This window comes from Pezoporus occidentalis, unplaced genomic scaffold (genome assembly GCF_034315485.1).
Source record: "Pezoporus occidentalis ecotype Australia unplaced genomic scaffold, CSIRO_AGI_Poc_V1 ctg33, whole genome shotgun sequence".
NCBI lineage: Eukaryota > Metazoa > Chordata > Aves > Psittaciformes > Psittacidae > Pezoporus > Pezoporus occidentalis.
Window position 1 is genome coordinate 6,912,553 of NW_026915268.1, and position 19,965 is coordinate 6,932,517.

General features: G+C 53.1%; 2 protein-coding genes across 2 annotated transcripts in view; both read right to left on the minus strand.

The window, feature by feature from the left end:
* LOC134169068 (uncharacterized) overlaps positions 1-19,965 on the minus strand; it is an 86,774-nt gene that overhangs the window by 8,982 nt on the left and 57,827 nt on the right. Inside the window, exon 5 of the mRNA XM_062629317.1 lies at positions 10,298-10,356. Coding sequence (XP_062485301.1) covers positions 10,298-10,356 — 59 coding nt within the window. The remainder of the gene's footprint in view (positions 1-10,297; positions 10,357-19,965) is intronic.
* LOC134169059 (protocadherin gamma-B5-like) overlaps positions 1-19,965 on the minus strand; it is a 51,839-nt gene that overhangs the window by 1,460 nt on the left and 30,414 nt on the right. The window contains exon 2 of the mRNA XM_062629302.1: positions 10,298-10,356. The gene's annotated coding sequence lies outside the window, so the exon portion shown is untranslated. The remainder of the gene's footprint in view (positions 1-10,297; positions 10,357-19,965) is intronic.

Genomic DNA, 19,965 nt, shown 5'->3' on the forward strand with positions numbered 1-19,965 from the left:
TCTCGCTAACCCTCACTGCGTGTGCCTGCAGCAGCCCTCATACATAACAGGCTCAACACGGCCCTTTTGGAAGTGGGATGGACCCATGGGCACGTCCTTGAAGGATGCATCTGCCACAGTGACCTTGTAGTCAGACTCCCTTTGAAACACGTGATCTGAGTGTAGATACATGTATGGATGCTCCCACGTACTCTGTACAAAATCTTGTCTCAAGCAACTTGTCCAGAGACACAGGACCTGTGCCAGGACCACCTGAGCATCCATCCCTTCCCCTTCTGTACTGCCTGCCTGATCCATCCCCAGGCAGGCAGCGCACTGCTCTCACACACTGGTTTACCCATGGAGGATGAATTCAATCACTAATGTAGCAGGGGCTGCCCTGGCATGACCCTACAACAGCACCACTTCTGAAATACCTGCTGTCTGCTGCAACCCAGGGCATCCCAAAAACTATTTATATCCCTCCTCCACAGCATGTGTGGTGGCACGGCTTCAGGAAGGCCAGAAGCAAGGTTTGCCTGCCTCACAAATGGATTTTGGTGTTTGCATGATGGCTGCGCTGAGACTGCTCAGACGTGGGCACTGCTGCTCTGCCTGCCTGTTGGGCCAGCCAGCAGCATGCAGGCAACCCAGGCAGTGAGGACAAGGGGACAGCCCTGGGGCTGCAGTGACCTGTTACTGTCAGAAGCAGGGCTCGGAATAGAGCCCCAGGCTAGATCCAATAAAGGACTTAGGAACCTTTTTGCACTAAACCCCATTGCAAACCACAACCCATTCAGCCACCAGTTAACCCCAGCAGCTTCTGCCCCACTGGGGCAGTTGAGGCTTCCAGGTTTTTCAGAGCTGCAGGAAAGCCATCCAGAAACACCCCAGTGCCTCCAAGCTGCTGCTCCTGGCTCAGGGAACTGCCCCAGCATGGTGATAGCATCCAGAGATGGGGAAAGGGAAATCACAAGTGCCAAATTTCTCCTTTTTAATTGAAATATTCCAGTGGTTTGAAAGCAGACCCAGGTTCAACTCGCTCCATGACACAGCAGTGCCAGCATCACATTTTCCACCTCCTGAAAGACTCTTTCCTCCCACCTCTCCTTCAGGCAACAAGCTGCACAAGACAGAAGCTCCTCCTGCCTCCTGTCAAAGCCATGTGCCCTAGGACAGCAGGAATGCACAGAAGGAAATGCTCACCCTGTGGTCAGGGCATTGACCTTGGAGGTAGCACCGGTACCCCCAAGCTCACTGAGCTCCCTAACCAGACAGCAATCGTGTCTTGACCTGCTGGCTACGATCTTACCAGTAACACCCAGTCAGTCTCCATCCAGGGAAGGGCGCACTGGTGACTCGTGTGCAGCCTGATGCAGCCCTTCTCTGCAAGCAAGCTGCACCCAGTGCTCCCAAATTTTGCACAAACAGCCCCAAAGCTGTGTGCTTGCTCCCTGTGATGCAGAAAAGCTATTTTAGAAATGCCTTAGAGTTGCAAAAAATGGTTGAGCTCAGTTGTCTAGGCAGGAAATTCAAGTGCCTCAGTTACTTGCAGTGCAATAATCCAGAATTGAGGCACATGAAAAAAATAAGTGCTGTAATCTAAAAACACCCAAAAATAACTTCTCGCTTTGGCAGAAGGCACACAGCTGATGACCAGGTCTGGCTGCCTCCCACAGCCATAGGATGGAGTTGTGAATCAGAGCTGTGAATCACTGATTCAATAGCGAGCAGCCTGCCCCGCCCTGCTCCCCTGCCTGGAATGGGCAGACCTCAGACCCCCCCTTGCAGCACTGCTGGGGCACTGCTTCGGGGAGGCTGCCTGGAAGGGGAGGGCTGGTTCCTATGGAAATGATTCCAAGGACTCCCTGTTTATAATACAAATGCCATTGACTCAATAGTAGGGTTTTTTTCCTAAAAACCCATCCCCCATAGGAGAGATTTTTTTTTCCCCTCTGTTCAATCCTACTCCACACTTCAAAGCTCAGAAAAGAGCTGGCTTTCATTTCTGGGAACGTTTCCAGCCCCGCTAGGACTGGAGGGAAGGGAGCAAACCCACGTTTGAGACAAACCAAGGGATGCAGCATCTTAAGGGGGTGTTCCAGGCATGGTGGGCACAGAGGACAGGACAGGGGCTGTGCCAGCACAGCAGGTACAGCCAGTGCACAACCTGCAAACCCCTTCACTAAACCTATGTGGAAATTAGGGAACACTGAAATGAAAGGCTTGCCCTGCAGCCCTGACACAGCCCCACAACAAGCTGCATCATGAGGTTGCCCCACTACCAAGGGCATCTGCCCCAGCAGCGCAGGGTGGACCTGGGTGCTTTGCTGACTAGCTATTTCACAGCACCCCAACCACCACATCCCTTTTTAACTCCCATTTCGAGCAGAGCCCAGAATTATTCATTTCCTGCCGGAGTTGCTATGGAGCTCGTCACTATGGCAGCCAAAGGCCTCACAAACAGGGATTTGCACAACTGCCTGGTGGAGTCATGAAAAAACTGTTTTCCTTGCTCTGCAGCTGGAATCAGGAGCTATAGCAGTGCCACAACAAACTGGACAAGTTAATTTGTGCCTGAGCAGTGCTCTCAGAGTCCCAGGGGCTGGAAAGGACAGCCCAGCACCCCATGAACCCGACCCCAGCACCCTGGGGTGCCTGGCAGGGCTTCAGGCAGCGCTTGCCTTCAGGAGTTTCCCAGGACAGCCTCAGCATCCTCCCTCCTCTCTCATTTGCGGCTTTCTGGCTCCTGCAGCAGTGACCCCCCGCTCCCACCATTCAGCACCTCTCCCACCGCATAGCCCGGGTGCTCTCCCAAGCTTCCCCACTCCAGGGAGGGGATGTGACTGGGGTTTGTTTCTCCTCCCAGACTCTTCCTTTTTCATTCCCCTTTGCTCCCCCTGAGCAGCACCGACCAGGGGTATCCTCAAACCCATTCCTCCAGCCCAGTTCCGAGGCAGCCTCTGGTCCCCTGAGGCTTCCCCCTCTGCACTTTTGTTTTTTCTCTCCCAGCTTCCTCCAAGCCCTCCCCATCCCCCTTCCATCTCCCACACACAGCTCCAGCCAGAGGCAGCAGCAATAAAATCTCAGCCTGCGTGTTTCCAGGCTGGCAAAGTGACAAGAAAGAGGGAATGGATCTGTCCTCGCCGGTGCTGCGCCTCCTCCGAACTTAAGGTGTGCTGGGGACACAGTCCTGCGGCTGGGGATGCAGACCCAGGATGAGCATCCTTCTGTCCTACTGCCCACACCAGCCTCCCCCAGCCACAACCCACAGCCCACCACCCTCCCGCCTCCCCCAGCTTCTGAAAACAATGGAATCAGCTCCAAAATTGCCACAATTTCCTGCTCTTTTCCTTTCCTCAGCAGAGGATGCTGCCAGCCCTTCCCCCATCACATTCCCTGCCGCTTCTGTAATGCCATTACAAGGGCCTGGATGAGGCCCAGCTTTAAGATCATGACTTTGCAAAGATGAGATTGAAAATGCTATAGCAGGCAAGTGGAGGAATGATTTGCAGCCTCCCAAAGCACCGGTGAGCCTTTACTTCCAGCCAGCTGAGCTGCTGGGATGCTGCACTGCCAGGCAGAGGTAGAACAAAAGGCCACAATGGCTCTAAAAGGGGGACCAGGGGCAGTGTCCCTCCTCTCAGGGACTCTTTTAGCCCTCCTGAATGAGATGGAGATGAGGGCAGGAATTATTTCAGCCAGCCCATCCTGCCGCCGTCCTTAACCCACCGTGAAGGATATTTTGAGAAATGCTTTGGAAAGGCTATTGTGCCTATTTGTTGGATCCCTGCACCCCTGCAGCCAGCCATGGCATGTGCTCAGCTGTGCAGGAAGCAGATGGAGAAAAGTTAAATACACATAGCACCTGCTAAATTACCTAAAATAATGTTTCTATACATAAAGAGAAGATGACGAAACTGCTGATATTCCAGGGGCTTTCCAGAATGAGAAACATGTTCCATCGCTAGGATATTTCCCTTTCTCCATAAAAGACTCTCCAGCTTTTGTCCAATCTGACAGGATCCAAATAGCTCTGATTTCAAGGGCCTTGACAAATCCAGGTAAAGGGATTATTGGCCTAGGATGGTCAATAAGGGAAGGAAACATTCAGCTGAAGAGGGGTACATGAACTAGAGAGCCCACATACTGAATCTGCTGAGATTTGAGCTGTAATAGACAAAAAGGTGACACCTGCAAGCAGAAATGCTCACAGGCATCATGTACAGCACGACCAGCTCCATGGTATCCTGGCTGTGGAAGTGGGGTGGGACCAGGACACATCACTACAAAACCTCTACCTTCCAGTCCCAAGAAGTTGAAGGGGTTTTTCCCTGGCTCAGCTCTGCAGGACGAGGGGAAAGGAGAGCAGTTATCCACCGGGAACTCCTGCTCCCAGCATCAAAACAGCTCCTGCCTGTCCCAGTACCTGAAACCCACTCCAAAACTTCACCCTGGGGCTGCAACCCACACTAGGAGCAAAGCCGGGCTCTGAGAAGTCTCCTAATGCTTTAAAGCAGCATTTGCTCTGCAGCATTTGATAGGAAACCACAGTCATAGAATCACAGAATCATTTAGGTTGGAAAATGCCTTTATGGTCCTCGAGTCCAACTGTAAACCTAGCACTGCCAGGTCCACCACTAAACCCTGTCTCTTAAGTGCATCTTTTAAATGCCCCCAGGACCGATGACTCCAGCACTGCCCTGGGCAGCCTGTTCCCATGCCTGAGCACCCTTTGGGGAAGGAATTATTCCTAACATCCAGCCTAAACTTCCCCTGGTGCAGCTTGAGGCCATTTCCTCTTGTCCTGTCACTTGCTACTCAAGAGGAGACCAACACCCCCTCAGTACAATCTCTTTTCAGGTAGTTACAGAGATCAATGAGGTGTCCCCTGAGCCTCCTTTTCTCCACACTAACACCCCCAGTTCTCTCAGCTTCTCTTCATGAGACTTGTGGTCTGGGACCTTCACCAGGGTTCTTGCCCTTCATGCCATGCTCCAGCACCTCAAAGCCAGGAGCCTCTGAATGTTCTTCAACCTTTCCTAATTCAAGACCCACCAAGGCAAAACCAAACCTGGCAGACGCAACCATCTGGCCCTTGCCAGGCTTCTGTGGTTCCAAACCATTGTGATTCTATGAATGCAAACCAGGCAGAAGCAGCAGTAATTTTAGCCCAAAGACTGTTGCACCTTTTTTTGGTTCACCTGCAAACATGTGGAACCTCACCTCAAAAGCGAACACCACTGCTGGCTTCAACCCTTGAGTGCATTTGAGATGGAAACCTGAGGATTACAGTTATGTCATAAACTTCCCAGTGTGGCAGTTGCTCCTTCTGCTTCTCTTGACACTGTCAATGGGAATCCTGCACAGCCCACAAGTGCCAGCAGTCACTCCTAGGGCTCCTGGGCTTCCCTGACCCACGATGACTCTACTGCAGTCTGCATCCCGCTAGCTGCATGTTCTCCAGGTGACCCTGTCCTGACGCCTGTCTCCTGACTTCTGCAGGCTGCCCAGCACATGCCCATTTTCACTCGTTTCCAGTGAAAGAGTAAACAGAAGGCAAATCCATCAGCATTGCCCTATACATCCCTGCTGGTGCATCCGTGCATGTGCTTTATAGCACTTGCTACTGTGTCCACTATAACATTAAACAAACTTGCAATATAAGTTCCCAAGGGGTTGCAACACCCACAAACTCCCCTATGGCTGCTGGGTTAGCACATATTTCTTTTTAGGAAGGATGTGGCAAACCATCTGTGGCCAGTTGTCTTTCTGCTGTGTATCCTCCCCTGTGCTGTGTAAGTCTATAAATGTCCATGTCTCCTTCTCTCTATACTCTGCCCCAGCTGTTGCATGCTCTGGGATGTCCCACAAGACACACACATACGGGGTCTCATTGGCAGAGCATGTCCTGGTACAGTGGGGTGTCACGCAGGACCTCCTAATGACCCCAAACATACACCAGAAGCCCCCCAAGCTGCAGCCCCCCTTTGGTGGTACCTGCATGCTCTGAGGCCCAAGAATGCTTCTGAGAGCTTTAAGCACCATATTGGGGCACATTTTTCCCCTCCCTGTCCCCTACCACACACAGGCAGGCTGCTGCTAGTCCTACAAGCCCAACTTCTGGAGCTGTTGTGTGTAACCCAAACAAAAAACCCTCCTTTCCTTCATGGCTCTCTGGTGGGCACTGCTGCAGCATCCCCACTGTCAGCCCCAAACCGCTCCTGTTGCACTTTCCTTCCTTCCACTGCACAGGCAGGGGATGATGAATTTCACTATTGGCTGTGTTGGGGCTTGGAGGGGGAGTCTGCCTCGCAACAGCATTGGAAAGCATTAACACAGGGAGATTCAGGATTGGAGGGGATAAATGGGGGGGAGGTGATGTGTGTGAAATGGCACTTTATATCTTCTTTGTATGCTTTGCTCCTCCCTCCCCTGGAGTGACCAGGGATTCTCACACTGCTCCTCACCTCCTTTCAAGTCCCCCACCATGGGCTCTGGTGTGCCTCCTGCCCGTGATCTCCTTCTACCTTGCCCACATGGCCTGAGACTGTCCCCACTCTTCCCATGATCTGCTGAGAACATGTCAGTTCTTCCCAGCCCTGGATGTCTCACCCTCCCATGCCCACCTGTGAGCAACACAGAGCCCTCCCCACTCCTCCAGGCAGGAAACCCTGACTTGATCCTGGTGTTTTCCTGCATAAACCATCACACAGAGATCAAAACAAAGAGCTACCGGGGTCAGGCAAATACCAGGAACATGTGGGGCACAAGCCTGCTCTCTCTTTCTTTGGCAACTAGTGACAAAGCAACAAGATAGGTCCCTTGTACCAATGCCAGTCCCTGCATTCTCCCCCCACATGCCACCCCACTTCCCAACCGGGAAATCCCAATGATCCCAAGCGATGTCCTGCAACACTGCCAGACTGTACGTCTACTTCACTTAGGACAATTCATCACTGTAATCTCCACTACAGCCACTGATCTGATTTGTCTGGGAATAGCATCTGCTGCTTGGTATCATTCTGTATTCATCCACATTTGCCCAGAGACAGCATGGGTGGTTTTTTGGTTTTAGAAAACAAGACCATCATTAAATTAATTCATTTATATCTCTCCTCTTGTTTCTCCCCAACAAGTGAAAATTGCTCTACTCAGGTCTGACTCCCTGCCATATTTTCAGAGGATATTGTCTGAGCTCTTATTTCCTAAGCACGTGCACCAGAGCTCCCCTGCACTTCAGGACAAAGAACAAATTCTCTTTGTTGTCCCATAACAGCGATATATGGGATCAAGAGATGGTCCCTTACTGAGCTTACCCGGAGTTTCGCCTGGTTCCAGGTGCTCAGAGACATGTGGGATTTGTTTCAGTGGGCAGAATTATGCTGAGAAAAGACAGAATTGTTCCTTCTCCAATTCCCATGAAGACAGCAAAGGAGAAATCACAACATGCGTTTAAACCTGCTCTCTGGTTTAGGGTCAGTGCAGCACTCCTTCTGGGATCCATTCAAACCACAAGCCTAAACTGTCTTGTCTTTATTGCTATTTAATTTGGGTCAGACAAATACAGCTAAAAGCATGTCCTGTTTTTACCTTTTCATCTAATAGGTGGCCGGCATTCCCCAAGCACCAAGCAGAGCCCTGCAGTTCAGAGGGCTCATGGTGTGAGCTAACACTGGAGAGAGTAACAGCGGGCAGGACTCAGGCCCGCAGCCTCTTCATTACCTACACTACCAGCCAGTGCCTGGGGAATGCATACATTAGACATCAAAACGCTGGGAAGAGCACAACGGGGAGCAGACTGCTCTCCAGGATTTGCCTGTTTGATGTCTAGGAAGACATCAGGGCTGGGCACTGAACATATGATACCACTTTCTATTCCCTTCCTTTACTATTGTGGCACAGGTTTAGAATAAGAACATCTCCCTCAATTTAACTTAAAAACGGGATAAAAGAAACAAGAAAAAAATTCTTTTTCAAAAAAGAGAGCTGTTTCATTGCAAATGCGGCGTCTGCACACAGGCAGGCGGGGAAAGCAGCAGGAATTAAAATCCACTGAGTTATTTCAGTACCAGCCTGTGCTTAGACAAAGTCCTTCTCCAAACCCAAGGGCCAGCCTGGGCAGCCCATACTACAGGAACCCCTAACACAACAGCACTGACATGAGCTCCTAGAGGCTGTTTCAGGGACTACTGTGGACACCCAGGTCACAGATCACCAGGGGTAACATGGCTCATGCAGCAGAAACAACACATTGGGCTAGTTCAGCTCTCTGAGGCTTTCCTCCTGCCCTCTCTCTTCCCACCCCACGCGCTGCTGCTCCCTCTTAGGCACTGCAAAGGGGCTGGAGATGTAAAGAGCTTTCGGCAGAGGCTGGGGTGAGGGTCACTGCCCCATGACCTGAGAAGAGGTTCCTGTCACTGAGTTAAGTAGGTCTGGACTGCACCAGATCTGTGCCTTGATGAGCACCAGCATGATGCTAGAAGAGGGGGCAATAGAGCTTGCTTTGATGGAGCTCATTTACTTGCTTCTGTAACAAAGCTATTACAACAGCTCTGGTGCACTTCTGCATTAACAGAGCTTTGTTAATTGTCATTGGAACTAGAGCGTAAATGGATAGAAAGACTTTCCCTGATTAAAATGTTGTCAGTGATGGGGAACTCAACAGACCTCTGAGAAAACTATTCCAGCAACGGCCTTGTTTTAAAGTCCATGGCTGGTTTCTAGTAGGAATTACTCCAAAGGCTCACTCCATTTTAGCCTTGTCAGCTAGAAGAGCCTAGTAACAAAGCTTAATCACTGCAACAAGTTGGCTATAGCAGGCTTTTAATTTTCTGTTAAGCTAAATTATCAAGCCAGACCCAGGCAGACTCGGACACAAGCAGCTACCACATATGTTTTACTGCAAACTCCAACACAAATCCAAGACCCAACACTCCCTGTGGCACCATGTAAACCTCCACAGGAGCTGCTCAAGTGGTCACCAGGAACGACAAAGCACAGAGGTACAAGCTTCTCTCTTTTCCACAGCCAGCCAAAGCAGCACATTATCCGAATTTACTCCTGACTGCTCCAAGGTTATAATCCTTCAGTTCCCCCCCCAGAATACAATGTTTTCACATATAAGTTATCCTGGAGGTAGTTTCATCATACACAATAACTTCTGGTCTGGTTGAAGTATATACAGAGGAAGGTGGACTCCCAAGTTTAAGTCCTTTCTTACCCTGATGGTACTCAAATAAGTTCACTCTTTGCAGAGGATCCCTGCCTCTTGCTTATGGACCAGGAGGGAAGACGGGAGAGGTGAAGGGCACCTGCTCAACATTCTCTTGTCAATGCCTTCTCACCATGGGCCAAGAAAAGCAAACTGCTGGGCCAGAGGCAAAAGCACACAGTCACAAGAGGGGTACTTTTGGGAGGCAGGTCTCTGCAGCCCCAGCTTCTTATCTTTGACATCACATGCAAAAACTCAGCCATGGCTTTGACAGCAAGACCAGACCTTAGGAGATACCCTTCCTGTGAGTCTCCTGAACCATTAATTTCCTCCTTAGCCTCTCCCTGCCCAGTTACCCAGCTCCAGTGGGAAGCATGGAGAGTGTTCCTCACCTGAATGAACCATCCCATGTTGGTGATCCCACTTCCCAAAGAATTCCAGAAAGGTTTCAAGCTTCCCAACAGAGTTGGATCCAGGGGTCCCAACCCTGATTCAGCCAGACTAGCTCACAGGAGAAAGCACACATAGTGGCATTTCACGAGGGACTTGATCTTGCTGAGTTAGATGTGGTTGGGATACATTTCTCTAGAGGGGCCTTTGGGGACCTGGGGCTCAGCCACCCAAACTCTGGTTGCCACAGGGGCTAACACAGCCAGAGCGGGCAATACCCTTCAGCAGCACAGAGCCTGAGGCTCCATGACTGGTAAAGGAACTCATGGTGATTTCTAGTGGCATCTGTTCATGAGGAGGAATGAAGATTTTGGACTCAATCTAGTCTAAATGCTCAAAATGTGTTTCAGAGAAGAAACCTTTCTCTGTGAAGCATGCTTTCCAGTCTCTTAATCATCTCACAACTTTACTTGAAGGTCCCTCTGATTCCTGACACCAGAACCAGACACACCATTGCAAACAACAGCTTACAGCCCCACAAAATAGAGCTGGCACAGAAGCAACACTCTTTCTGACTCTTTAGATGGACAATTCTAGCAGTGACAGGGAACACCCATTCTCAGAGCTACCAGTCAAGGACTTTCCAGCCGTGAAAGTGGCATGCAAAGGAAAGAAACATTCACCAGACATATACATGAAGATAGAGGCACTTACCCACTGGTTCCAGGTCTCTGGGTCTGAGAGAAACGCCAGTCTGTGTTAGGCTGAGCTTGCTGCAAAGAAAACAGAAGAGTTTTAGTACCTCCGTTCTTGATTTGAAAATGAAAGCGAACTGATCCTGGATTATTTCAGTGTGGAATATCAGCGTGTTCCTTCCAAGTAAAGCGAATCAATTAGAACAAAAGGAAAGCTCCCCCTCCTCCTTTCTTGAGGATTTCTGAACCAGCATGAATACTGAAAAGCATGAAAAAAACTATTCAGCAAATAATCTTCCACAGCAGCTCAGGAAACCAGGCTGTGAAAGAAATGAAGCATGAAATAAACTGATAAGAGCATCAATTCAGCAGAAGCGATGGTACCAAAGTAATGAGCTTGGAGGAGCAAGGGAGTGGGGGTGGTAGTTGATCCTGAGAAAGATGCTTTTAATGCCAGAAGGTAAAATGGAAACAGACCTTCCTAACCTGTCCTTCTGTTCTTAAAAAGGCCTGCCTGAGATCCTGATCTCACACATTGTATTTGAATGACTTTTCCTAGATGTTGTGCCCTCAGAGCATTGCAATATTTTTCTGTCCACAAAGAGAATGAACTTCCGACAGCAAAAGAAAAAGCATTATTTGTTTAGGAGACACAATCAACTTTGGACACAGCAGCACACTTCATTAGTAAGCCCCTGTATCACTTTCTGCCTGTGTTATTTCACCATCAGACAATGGACATTTTGTAAATAAGGAAGGACATGAAGCAAGCTTGTGTATTCCTGTTTGAATCATGCCTTTGTGCAGTGCACTAAATAGCAGAACTGTTTGCTGTCTGGAAGACACATACTTCCGAGAATCATAATCTCCTTAATTAACTCCAGAATGATAACATGCAACCTGGAAAGAACAGCATTTCTCTCAGTTACCTTCTGAATGAGCAGTTCATCATCCATACAGCGGAACATCTATTTTATAGGATTATTCTGCTTGTACACGCAATTACTAAGGAAAAGTGAAGATGGGTAAAGCTGACCTAGATTTTGATTTAGTAAATGTGATTTCACTAATTTCTCCACAGCTTTGATGATTCTGATGAAAGAATATATTAGAATAAATTACTCCCCTAAAATAGAGGCCCTATTGGTACCCAAGCGGCATGCAAATAAAGCTGTTTAAACATTTGCCCTTCAGATTTGAGATACACATTTCTGCACACACACTCCTGCACTAGATAAGCCCTTCTCAATCTATATTTTGAATTCCTATCTAATTACCACTTTCAAATTTAGGGCAGGCATTTATGACACAAAATTACTTTACTTTTTATATCCCAGCATCATAAAAGCTACAGCTAAACACAGTCACCTACATCCATATTTAGACATCTGAATATAAACGGCTACAGTCTCTGCTAGCCCAAGGGCACCTAAGGTCACCAAGATGCTTGCAAAAAATGTCACCATGTTCAGTGCTGAATAGTGAAATCAGCCCCTTGCTCAGAATAACCAAGCTGGAAAATGACCCCTTACCAGAGAACAATCAGTATTTAGTAACACTTGGGGGTTAAGGAGAAATACCTACAATACACCTCTAAAACAAAGCAAAAGAAACATCAACAAACTTTGCCTTCAGACAATCTTGTATGCCATGCAGAATCATAGAACCATAGAGTAGTTTGGGTTGGAAGAGACCTTCAAAGGTCATCTAAGTCCAACCCCCCTTGTAACAAGCAGCAGTTAAAAGAATCAAAAAGTTAAACACCCCCAAAAATCATATTCCTGACCATGCTAAGAATCACATTAAAAAGGAAAGAGTACGAACGGGGCCAAGGCAAAACTCCAGCTCTACAAACACAGTCTCTGATGTTATAGTGCTGCCCACCCCCTTCCCTACTTCCATCAAACCGAGCCAAAGCTTTCACCTGCCACTTCCCAGGAGGTGACAGTGACCCATGTTCCCTGAAGCCACCTTCTCAGGTAGAAGGACAGAACAGCCAACTGGCCTGGATGTTACCAACCACTGCACTTAGCACACAGGACAGCAAGAACCCCCCCCCCCCCTTTCTTACCCCATCGCAGGGACTTGCTAAGGTGCTGGTCACCTGCTCATAGGCAGCCACAGTCTCTGCAGTGCTAGAATGGCTGAAAGGTTTTACAAAGAGGAAATCACTCTGGTCAGACATGGGCGAAAAACAAGAGGTGTAATTCTGTGCCTGGGAGGTCAAGCCTGCTCCTCCCACGTCCAGGTACTTGATGAAGCCATCTGGCTTCATTTGTCCACGGAAATGGGAGGCAGGTTTGCGGCCAGTCCCTCGGCAGCAACCCGCAAAGGTCCAGCTGGCAGTGCCAGCTTTGAGACACCGGGCAGCTGCCACAGCAAACATCACAAAGGACACAAGGGAAATGGAAACCAAGGAGATGATGAGGTAAAGAGTTAGGTTGGTATCCTTGGGAGAAGATTTGGGGAGGTCCAAGGACTTGGAAAAGTCCTGCACACCGTTTTCCTCTGGAGAAATTACTATTACCACAGAGGCCGAGAGGGATGGTGTCCCATTGTCCCTCACTTCAACCACCAGCCTGTGGGGATCTTCCAACTCTCTGAGAGCCTGTGCAACCCTTATCTCTCCAGAGCGGCGTTCCACTTGGAAAGGCAAAGCCTCAGCAGTCTCCTGCAGCTGGTAGGACAGCCAGGCGTTATGGCCACTATCAGCATCAACAGCTACAATTTTGGTGACCAGATAGCCAGGTTCTGCCAAGACCGGGATGGTTTGGTGGAAAGCCGAGCCCTTAGGGACAGATGGGTAGACAATGGTGGGGGCATTGTCATTCTCATCCAGGACAAACACATGTACCACAGCAGTGCTACTCAGTGCAGGAGACCCACCGTCCTTCACCTCCACAGGCACCTGGAACACCTTGTCCTGCTCATAGTCCAGAGCTCGCAAGGTGTAGATGGTGCCGTTGTCCTGGTCTATTCGGAAGTAGGTCGAGATGGGTATATCCTGCACCCCGTTGTCCAAGATGGAATAAGACAGCTTGGAGTTGCTACCCTCATCAGGATCAGATGCTGACACTGAAAAGACAGAAGTTCCAGGAAGGGAGTTTTCCTGAACGTGAGCTGTATCAAAAGGGCTGCTGAAGTTTGGTGCATTATCATTCACATCAGCGATTTGGAGGTAAAAGGTCTTTTGGGTAGCCCTCTGTGGGAACCCTGAATCCACAGCCCTCACTGTGATATTGTATCCACTGGCCTTCTCTCGATCAAGGGGACCATTTGTAACCAGGGAGAAATGCTCTTTAAAAGATGACACCAGTTTAAATGGGAGCTCTTTTGCTATCTGCAGACGGACCTGCCCATTGTCACCAGAATCGCTGTCCTTCACACCAATGAGGGCAATCACAGTGCCAGGGGTTGCATCCTCCTGCACTGGGCTGGAGAGAGAAGTCAGCACGATCTCTGGGCTGTTATCATTGATATCAATTAATTCCACTCGCAGGTGACAGTGTCCTTCCATGGCTGGAGATCCCTTGTCCCTGGCTCGAACTGCAATCTCATAAGCACTGGATTCCTCATAATCCAGGGGGGCTTTGGTTCTGATCTCCCCTGTCCGGGGATCTAAGGAAAACAGCTTGGTGAATTTACCAGGTGAATTATTGCTTGTTTTGAAAGAATATTCCACATCCCCGTTGGGACCTTCATCCAGGTCGGTGACATTTAACTTGGTGACTAGAGTGCCCACTGGTACATTCTCCTCCAGTTGTACCTTGGATATAGGTGGATCACAGACAGGAGGGTTGTCATTTGCATCCAGGACATGGATGGTAACCTTGGCAGTGCCAGATTTCACCGGATTCCCTCCATCCAGAGCTGTCAGTGTTAAATGATGAACAGGCACTTTCTCTCTATCCAGTGCTTTTTCAAGTATGATCTCGGGCATTTTAACCCCATCCCCCCTCATGTTGATACTCAGGGCAAAATGCTCGCTGGGGCTGAGTTCATAGGTGGAGATGGAGTTGGAGCCCATATCCGGGTCTTCTGCTACCTCCAAGGGTAGCCGAGTCCCAGGGTTGGCTACCTCGGTGATCTCCAAGACCACCTCTGGCTTAGGGAACTGGGGCGCGTTGTCATTCACGTCGAGGACGTCCACCTCAATACGGTGGAGCTGGAGGGGATTCTCCATGACGAGCTGGAGGTGTAGGGAGCACGTGGGGCTCTGCCCACACAGTGCCTCCCGGTCCAGCCTCCTATCAAGGAGCAACACGCCCGCCGCTAAGTCCACCTGGAAGTGCCGCTGCCCACCCTCGCTCACCAGCCGCAAGTTGCGAGTGGCCAGGTTCCGCACCTCCACCCCTAGGTCCTTGGCCAGGTCGCCAACCGAGGAGCCCGGCTCTCGGTCCTCGGGCACGGAGTAGCGGAGCTGAGCGCTGCTGGGAGCCGGCAGGCAGGAGAGAGCTGCGAGCAGCAGCGGGAGCTGCCATGGCCAGCCCCGTCCCGCAAGCATCCCGTGCCGGGTGTGCGAGCGGAGCAGCGCGGAGCGGAGCGGCGGCGGCTCTGAGCAGCCTCCCCCGCCTCCCCGCTGCCGGCCCCGGCAGCCGCCGCCGCGCCAGAACCCCGGTGCCCCGGGGGGTCCGAGCGGGTGTTGCAGGGAGGAAGCCGCCGCCGGAACCGCCGGAGCCGGGAAGAGAGGGATGAAGGGGGTTGGGGGGGGGTGATCGCAGCCCGGCCGGCTGAGCCGCTTCTCGGCACGCAAAGGCACACAAAGTCGGCGAGCGGAGGGGATGGAACGAGTGACAGTTTTACGTCTCTCCACAGCCCCCTCCTCCTCCTCCTCCTTTTTCTCTCCCTCCTCCTCCTCCACCGCCTTCCCCAAAATACGCACGGCGCAGCCCCCCCCCCCCCCCCCCCAAGCCCTGCCGCCGCCGATCCGCCCTCGCAGCGCCGGGAGGGCGCCGGGGACTCCCGGCAGCGGCAAACCCCGCTCAGCTCCGCCCCGCCCGGCTGCTGGGAACGGGCTCCGGCGGGCACCCCCCCCCCCCCCAAAGCGGCTGGGGGTGCCGCATCCCGAGCCGGTTCGGTGCCGAGCCCCGCAGATGCCGTGGCTGCGGTCGGGACAGACTCACATGCTCCCGAGCTCACCTCTTTGCACAGGGTGGCATCCGGCAGGTTGGCACCGGCTGGACCCGCGGAGGGTTTCACAAACATGAACTCGCTGATGTCCGATACCGGCGAAAAGCAGGAGCGATAAAGCGGGGCTGGGGGGGCCGTGGCTGTCACCTGGACGCCCATCACCGTGTCCCCTTGCTTAGGCTCATAATGCCAGCGCCCAAAAATGTGGCTGGGTGGGGGCTGAAGCGTATTCACGCTTTCCACGCAGCAGTCCTGGTTGGAAGACGCTGAGCCCCGCCGGAGGCACCGCACACCCAGTGTGACCAGTCCCACCAGTGAGATGGTGGAGATGAGCACTAGGGACACAATCAGGTAAAGGGTAATCGTGGGTAAACCCCCACCATCAGTAGCACGAGCCTCAGAGCCCTGCAAAGCCTCTGGGCCCTTCTCCTCCACCAGCACCACCAGTGTGACTGCTGTGGAGAGTGGGGGCTCCCCAGCATCCCGGACCACCACCAGCAGTTCATGCTCAGAGGCATCCGTCTCCTGTAGGGCCCGTGTGATCCAGATCTCCCCGGAACGCAGGGTCACACTGAAAAGCCCTGGGTCTGTGGCTTCCACGAGGTGGTAGGAGAGCCAGGCATTGAGGCCAGAGTCCGCATCTATTGCCACCACCTTGGTGATGAGAGCAGGAGGGGTGGTCAAGGGGGAGATTCGGAACTGGGTAGCAGAGTCCTCCCCGGCCCTGGGGAAATGCACCTGTGGGGCATTGTCGTTCTGGTCCACTATAAAAATGTGAACCAGCGTCCTGTTCCTCAGGGCCGGGGAGCCACCATCGGAGACCTCCACATGGAACTGGAGATAGGTGGTTTGCTCATAGTCAAAAGGGAATTTGGCAGAGACCTGCCCACTTGTGGGATGTATGGAGAGGTAGTGAGTTGGATCCAGGCCTGGATCTGTCCCCCCAGCTCGCAGGATGGTGTAGGAGAGGCGGGAATTCTGCTCCGAGTCAGGGTCAGCAGCAGAGACTGTAACCAGCACACTGCCCACCGCATTGTTTTCTGCCACAAGCACTTCGTAGGATGCTTGCTCAAATTGGGGTGCGTTGTCATTGACATCTGCCAGGACAATGGGCAAGATGGTGTGGCGGGACAGCGGGGGCCTGCCCAGGTCCGAGGCAGAGATGGTGACATTGTAGTAGGCAATATACTCCCGGTCCAAACGGGTACTGGTTAGCAGTGAGTACTGGTGCTCATAGTCCTTACGCAGCTGGAAAGGAAGATCTGGAGATACATGACATTGGACCTTGCCCTGGTCACCAGAGTCCTTGTCTCTGACATGGATCACGGCCACCACAGTGCCTGGAGGTGCATCCTCGCTCAGGGAGCTTGAGAATGAGGTAAGAATGACCTCTGGAGCATTGTCATTCACATCAGTGATTTCCACCACCACACTGCAGTGCTCCTCCATCGTGGGTGACCCCATGTCCTTGGCCTCCACTTCAATCTCGTACACCGTTGCCTCTTCGAAGTCCAGGTTGCCCTGGACACGAATCTCCCCAGTTTGCTCATCGATGGCAAAGATCTGGCGTAAGGCAGCTGAGTTGTGGCTGCTGAGGGAGTAGCGGATGTCTCCATTGGGCCCTTCATCCACATCGGTGGCATTTAATTTCACCACAAGGGTGCCCAATGGCGAGTTCTCCACCAAGCGGGCTCCATACGATGGTTTGTCAAAGACTGGGTGGTTGTCATTGGCATCCAGGACCTGAATGGTGATGCGTGTCTTGCTGGACTTGGGTGGAGAGCCCCCATCTTCGGCTGTCAGGACCAGCTGGTGGAAAGCTCTGAGTTCCCTGTCCAGGGCCCTCTCCAGCACCAGCTCAGGGAACTTCCCACCATCTGTGCGTGCCTTCACATTGAGGTTGAAGTTTTCATTGGCACTCAGGTGATAGGTCTGCAAGGTGTTGGTGCCCACATCAGCGTCCTGGGCAGGCTGGATGGGGAAGCGGGCACCCAGGGAGGCCAGCTCATAGATCCGCAAGGAAACCTCATCACTGGGGAACACCGGGGGGTTGTCATTGATATCCAGGATCTCCACCTCAATGCGGTAAAACTCCACTGGGTTCTCGATGGCAAGTTTCAGGTGGAGGAAGCAGCGTAGGTTCTGCCCGCAGAGCTGCTCCCGGTCTATCCGCTCACTGACCATTATAACACCGGTGTTCACATTGACTGAGAAGTACTGCGAATCTGAATCAGACAGTACCTGCAGATTAGCTGCCGCCAGTTTTGCCACATCGGTGCCCAGGTCCTTCGCGATATTGCCCACGAAGGCGCCCCGGGTGAGCTCCTCGGGGATGCTGTACCGGATCTGAGCAGAGGAGCTGTGCAGGAACAAACAGAAAGAGAAGACACGCGGCAGCCCCAGGGACCGGCCCGCCTTTCCCGCCCTCGGCATCCTTGCCGGGTGGGCGGCCGGGCCGCGCTCCCTTCCGCGCTCCGGGGCCGCGCTCAGCGCTCGCCGCTCCCATTCATTGTGCGGGGCGGACGCGGTCCACCGGGGGCGGGGGGCGCCGGGGCTCCGCGCAGCCGCCCCGCCATTGGCTCCGTACGCCGCACTGCTCCTCCAATCGCCTCGCTCCCTGCCCAGGACAGCAACAACGGCGCCAATCGCAACCCGCGGGCGGTTGCCGCGCGGCGCGAACCTGCGCGGCGCTTCCCCGAGCGGCGGCGGCTCCGCGGTCCCCGCGCCCGGGCGGGAGCCAGGAAGGGCGGCCCGGGGGGAAGGCGCGGCACTGCCCGGTCCGGTTCGGTTCGGTTCGCTCCGGCCCGGCCAGCCCCGCGCCGGCACCGCCTTCCCCCGCCCCTAGACTCTCACCTGGCCGCGGTCCCGCAGCGTACCGGTAGCGGAGAGGAAAGCCCCGGGTTCCCGCGGTAGGGTCGCGGGGCGGGGGCAAGGCCGCAGGAAGGTGAAGTCGCTCCCCTCGGAGCCGGGGGAGAAGCAGGTGCTGTAGCACTGGGATGGGGAGTCGGTGGGTCGCAGGGTGACCTCCATGTACTTAAGGGTGCCGTCGGAGTTGAGCTGGAGCTTGGGGCTGGAGTGCTTGAAGAAGTCCCGGGACGGCGATTCATGGTGCCAGCAGCAGGGCGAGGCTGCAGCATGGCCTCTGCGCCGGAGGCACCGGGCGGCCAGGAGGGTGACGGTGGCGAGCGCCATAGTGCTAACGGCTGCCAGAGCGATGATCAGGTAGAGGGTTAGGTCCGGCTTCTCCTTGGCACCAGCCAGGAAGTCCCGAGGGCTGTAGCTCTCCTCCAGGGCTGCCTCCTCTAGGACCACGGTGATGGGGACGGTGGTGGAGAGTGGGGGGTCACCATTGTCCTTCACCTGGACAATAAGCTGCTGCGCTGCCATGTCAGTGTCTTTGAAGGCACGCGCTGTCCGCACCTCCCCTGTGTACAGTGACACGTGGAACAAAGAGGGGTCAGTGGACTGTGGCAGCAGGTGGTATGAGAGCCAGGCATTATGCCCAGCATCTGCATCCACTGCCGTCACCTTGGTGACCAGGTAGCCCGGTGGGGCAGACAGTGGAACCCTCTGTGGTGCCGGGACATCGCTGTCACTGACAGGGTGCAGGATGGTGGGGGCGTGGTCATTCTGGTCCAGCACAAAGATGTAGACAGTAACATTGGCACTGAGTGGGGGGGACCCCGAGTCCCGCACAGACACAGAGACCGGCAGAACCTGCATCAGCTCAAAGTCAAAGGTGCGCTGAGCATAGAGGTTGCCATTGTCAGGGTTGATGTGGACGAAGGAAGAGGTGGGGGCACCCTGCACTTGCCCACTCTGTATGGAGTAAACAAGCCGGGAATTATCCCCGTCGTCAGGGTCTGAGGCAGACACAGTGCACAGCAGGGAGCCAGGCGGGTTGTTCTCCAGGAGGAAGGCATCGTAGGAGGGCTGCAAGAAGCGGGGGGGGTTGTCATTCACATCAGATATGTTGAGGAGCAGCATGAGCGTTGTGGTGAGAGCAGGAGACCCACCATCCTGGGCAATCAGCTCCACTACATACCGTGAGGTGGACTCTCGATCCAGAGTCTCTCGGGTGACCAGGGAGAAGTGGTTCTGCAGGGACCTGATGGTAAAAGGCACATCAGAAGAGATCCCCAAACTCACATCCCCACTGGCCCCCGAGTCTCTGTCCCGTACGTTGAAGAGCCCCACGACTGTCTCCGGTGGGGTATCTTCTGGCACTGGGTTCAGCAGGGAAGTGACCAGGACTTCGGGGGGGTTGTCATTGGCATCCTCCACTTCCACTCGCAGTACACAGTGGCCCTCCATCTCCGGGACCCCTCCATCATGGGCTCGCACATAAATCTCATAGAAAGGTGATTCCTCAAAGTCCAGGGCCCCACTTACCCGGACCTCCCCGCTGCGGGGATCCAGGGCAAAAAGCCTCCGGACTGAGTCAGAAGTGTGAACCCCAAAGGAATACTGTATCTCCCCATTGGGACCCTCATCAGGGTCAGATGCATTGAGACGGAGGAGCAGGGCCCCCACAGGTGTGTTTTCCGGGACTTGCAC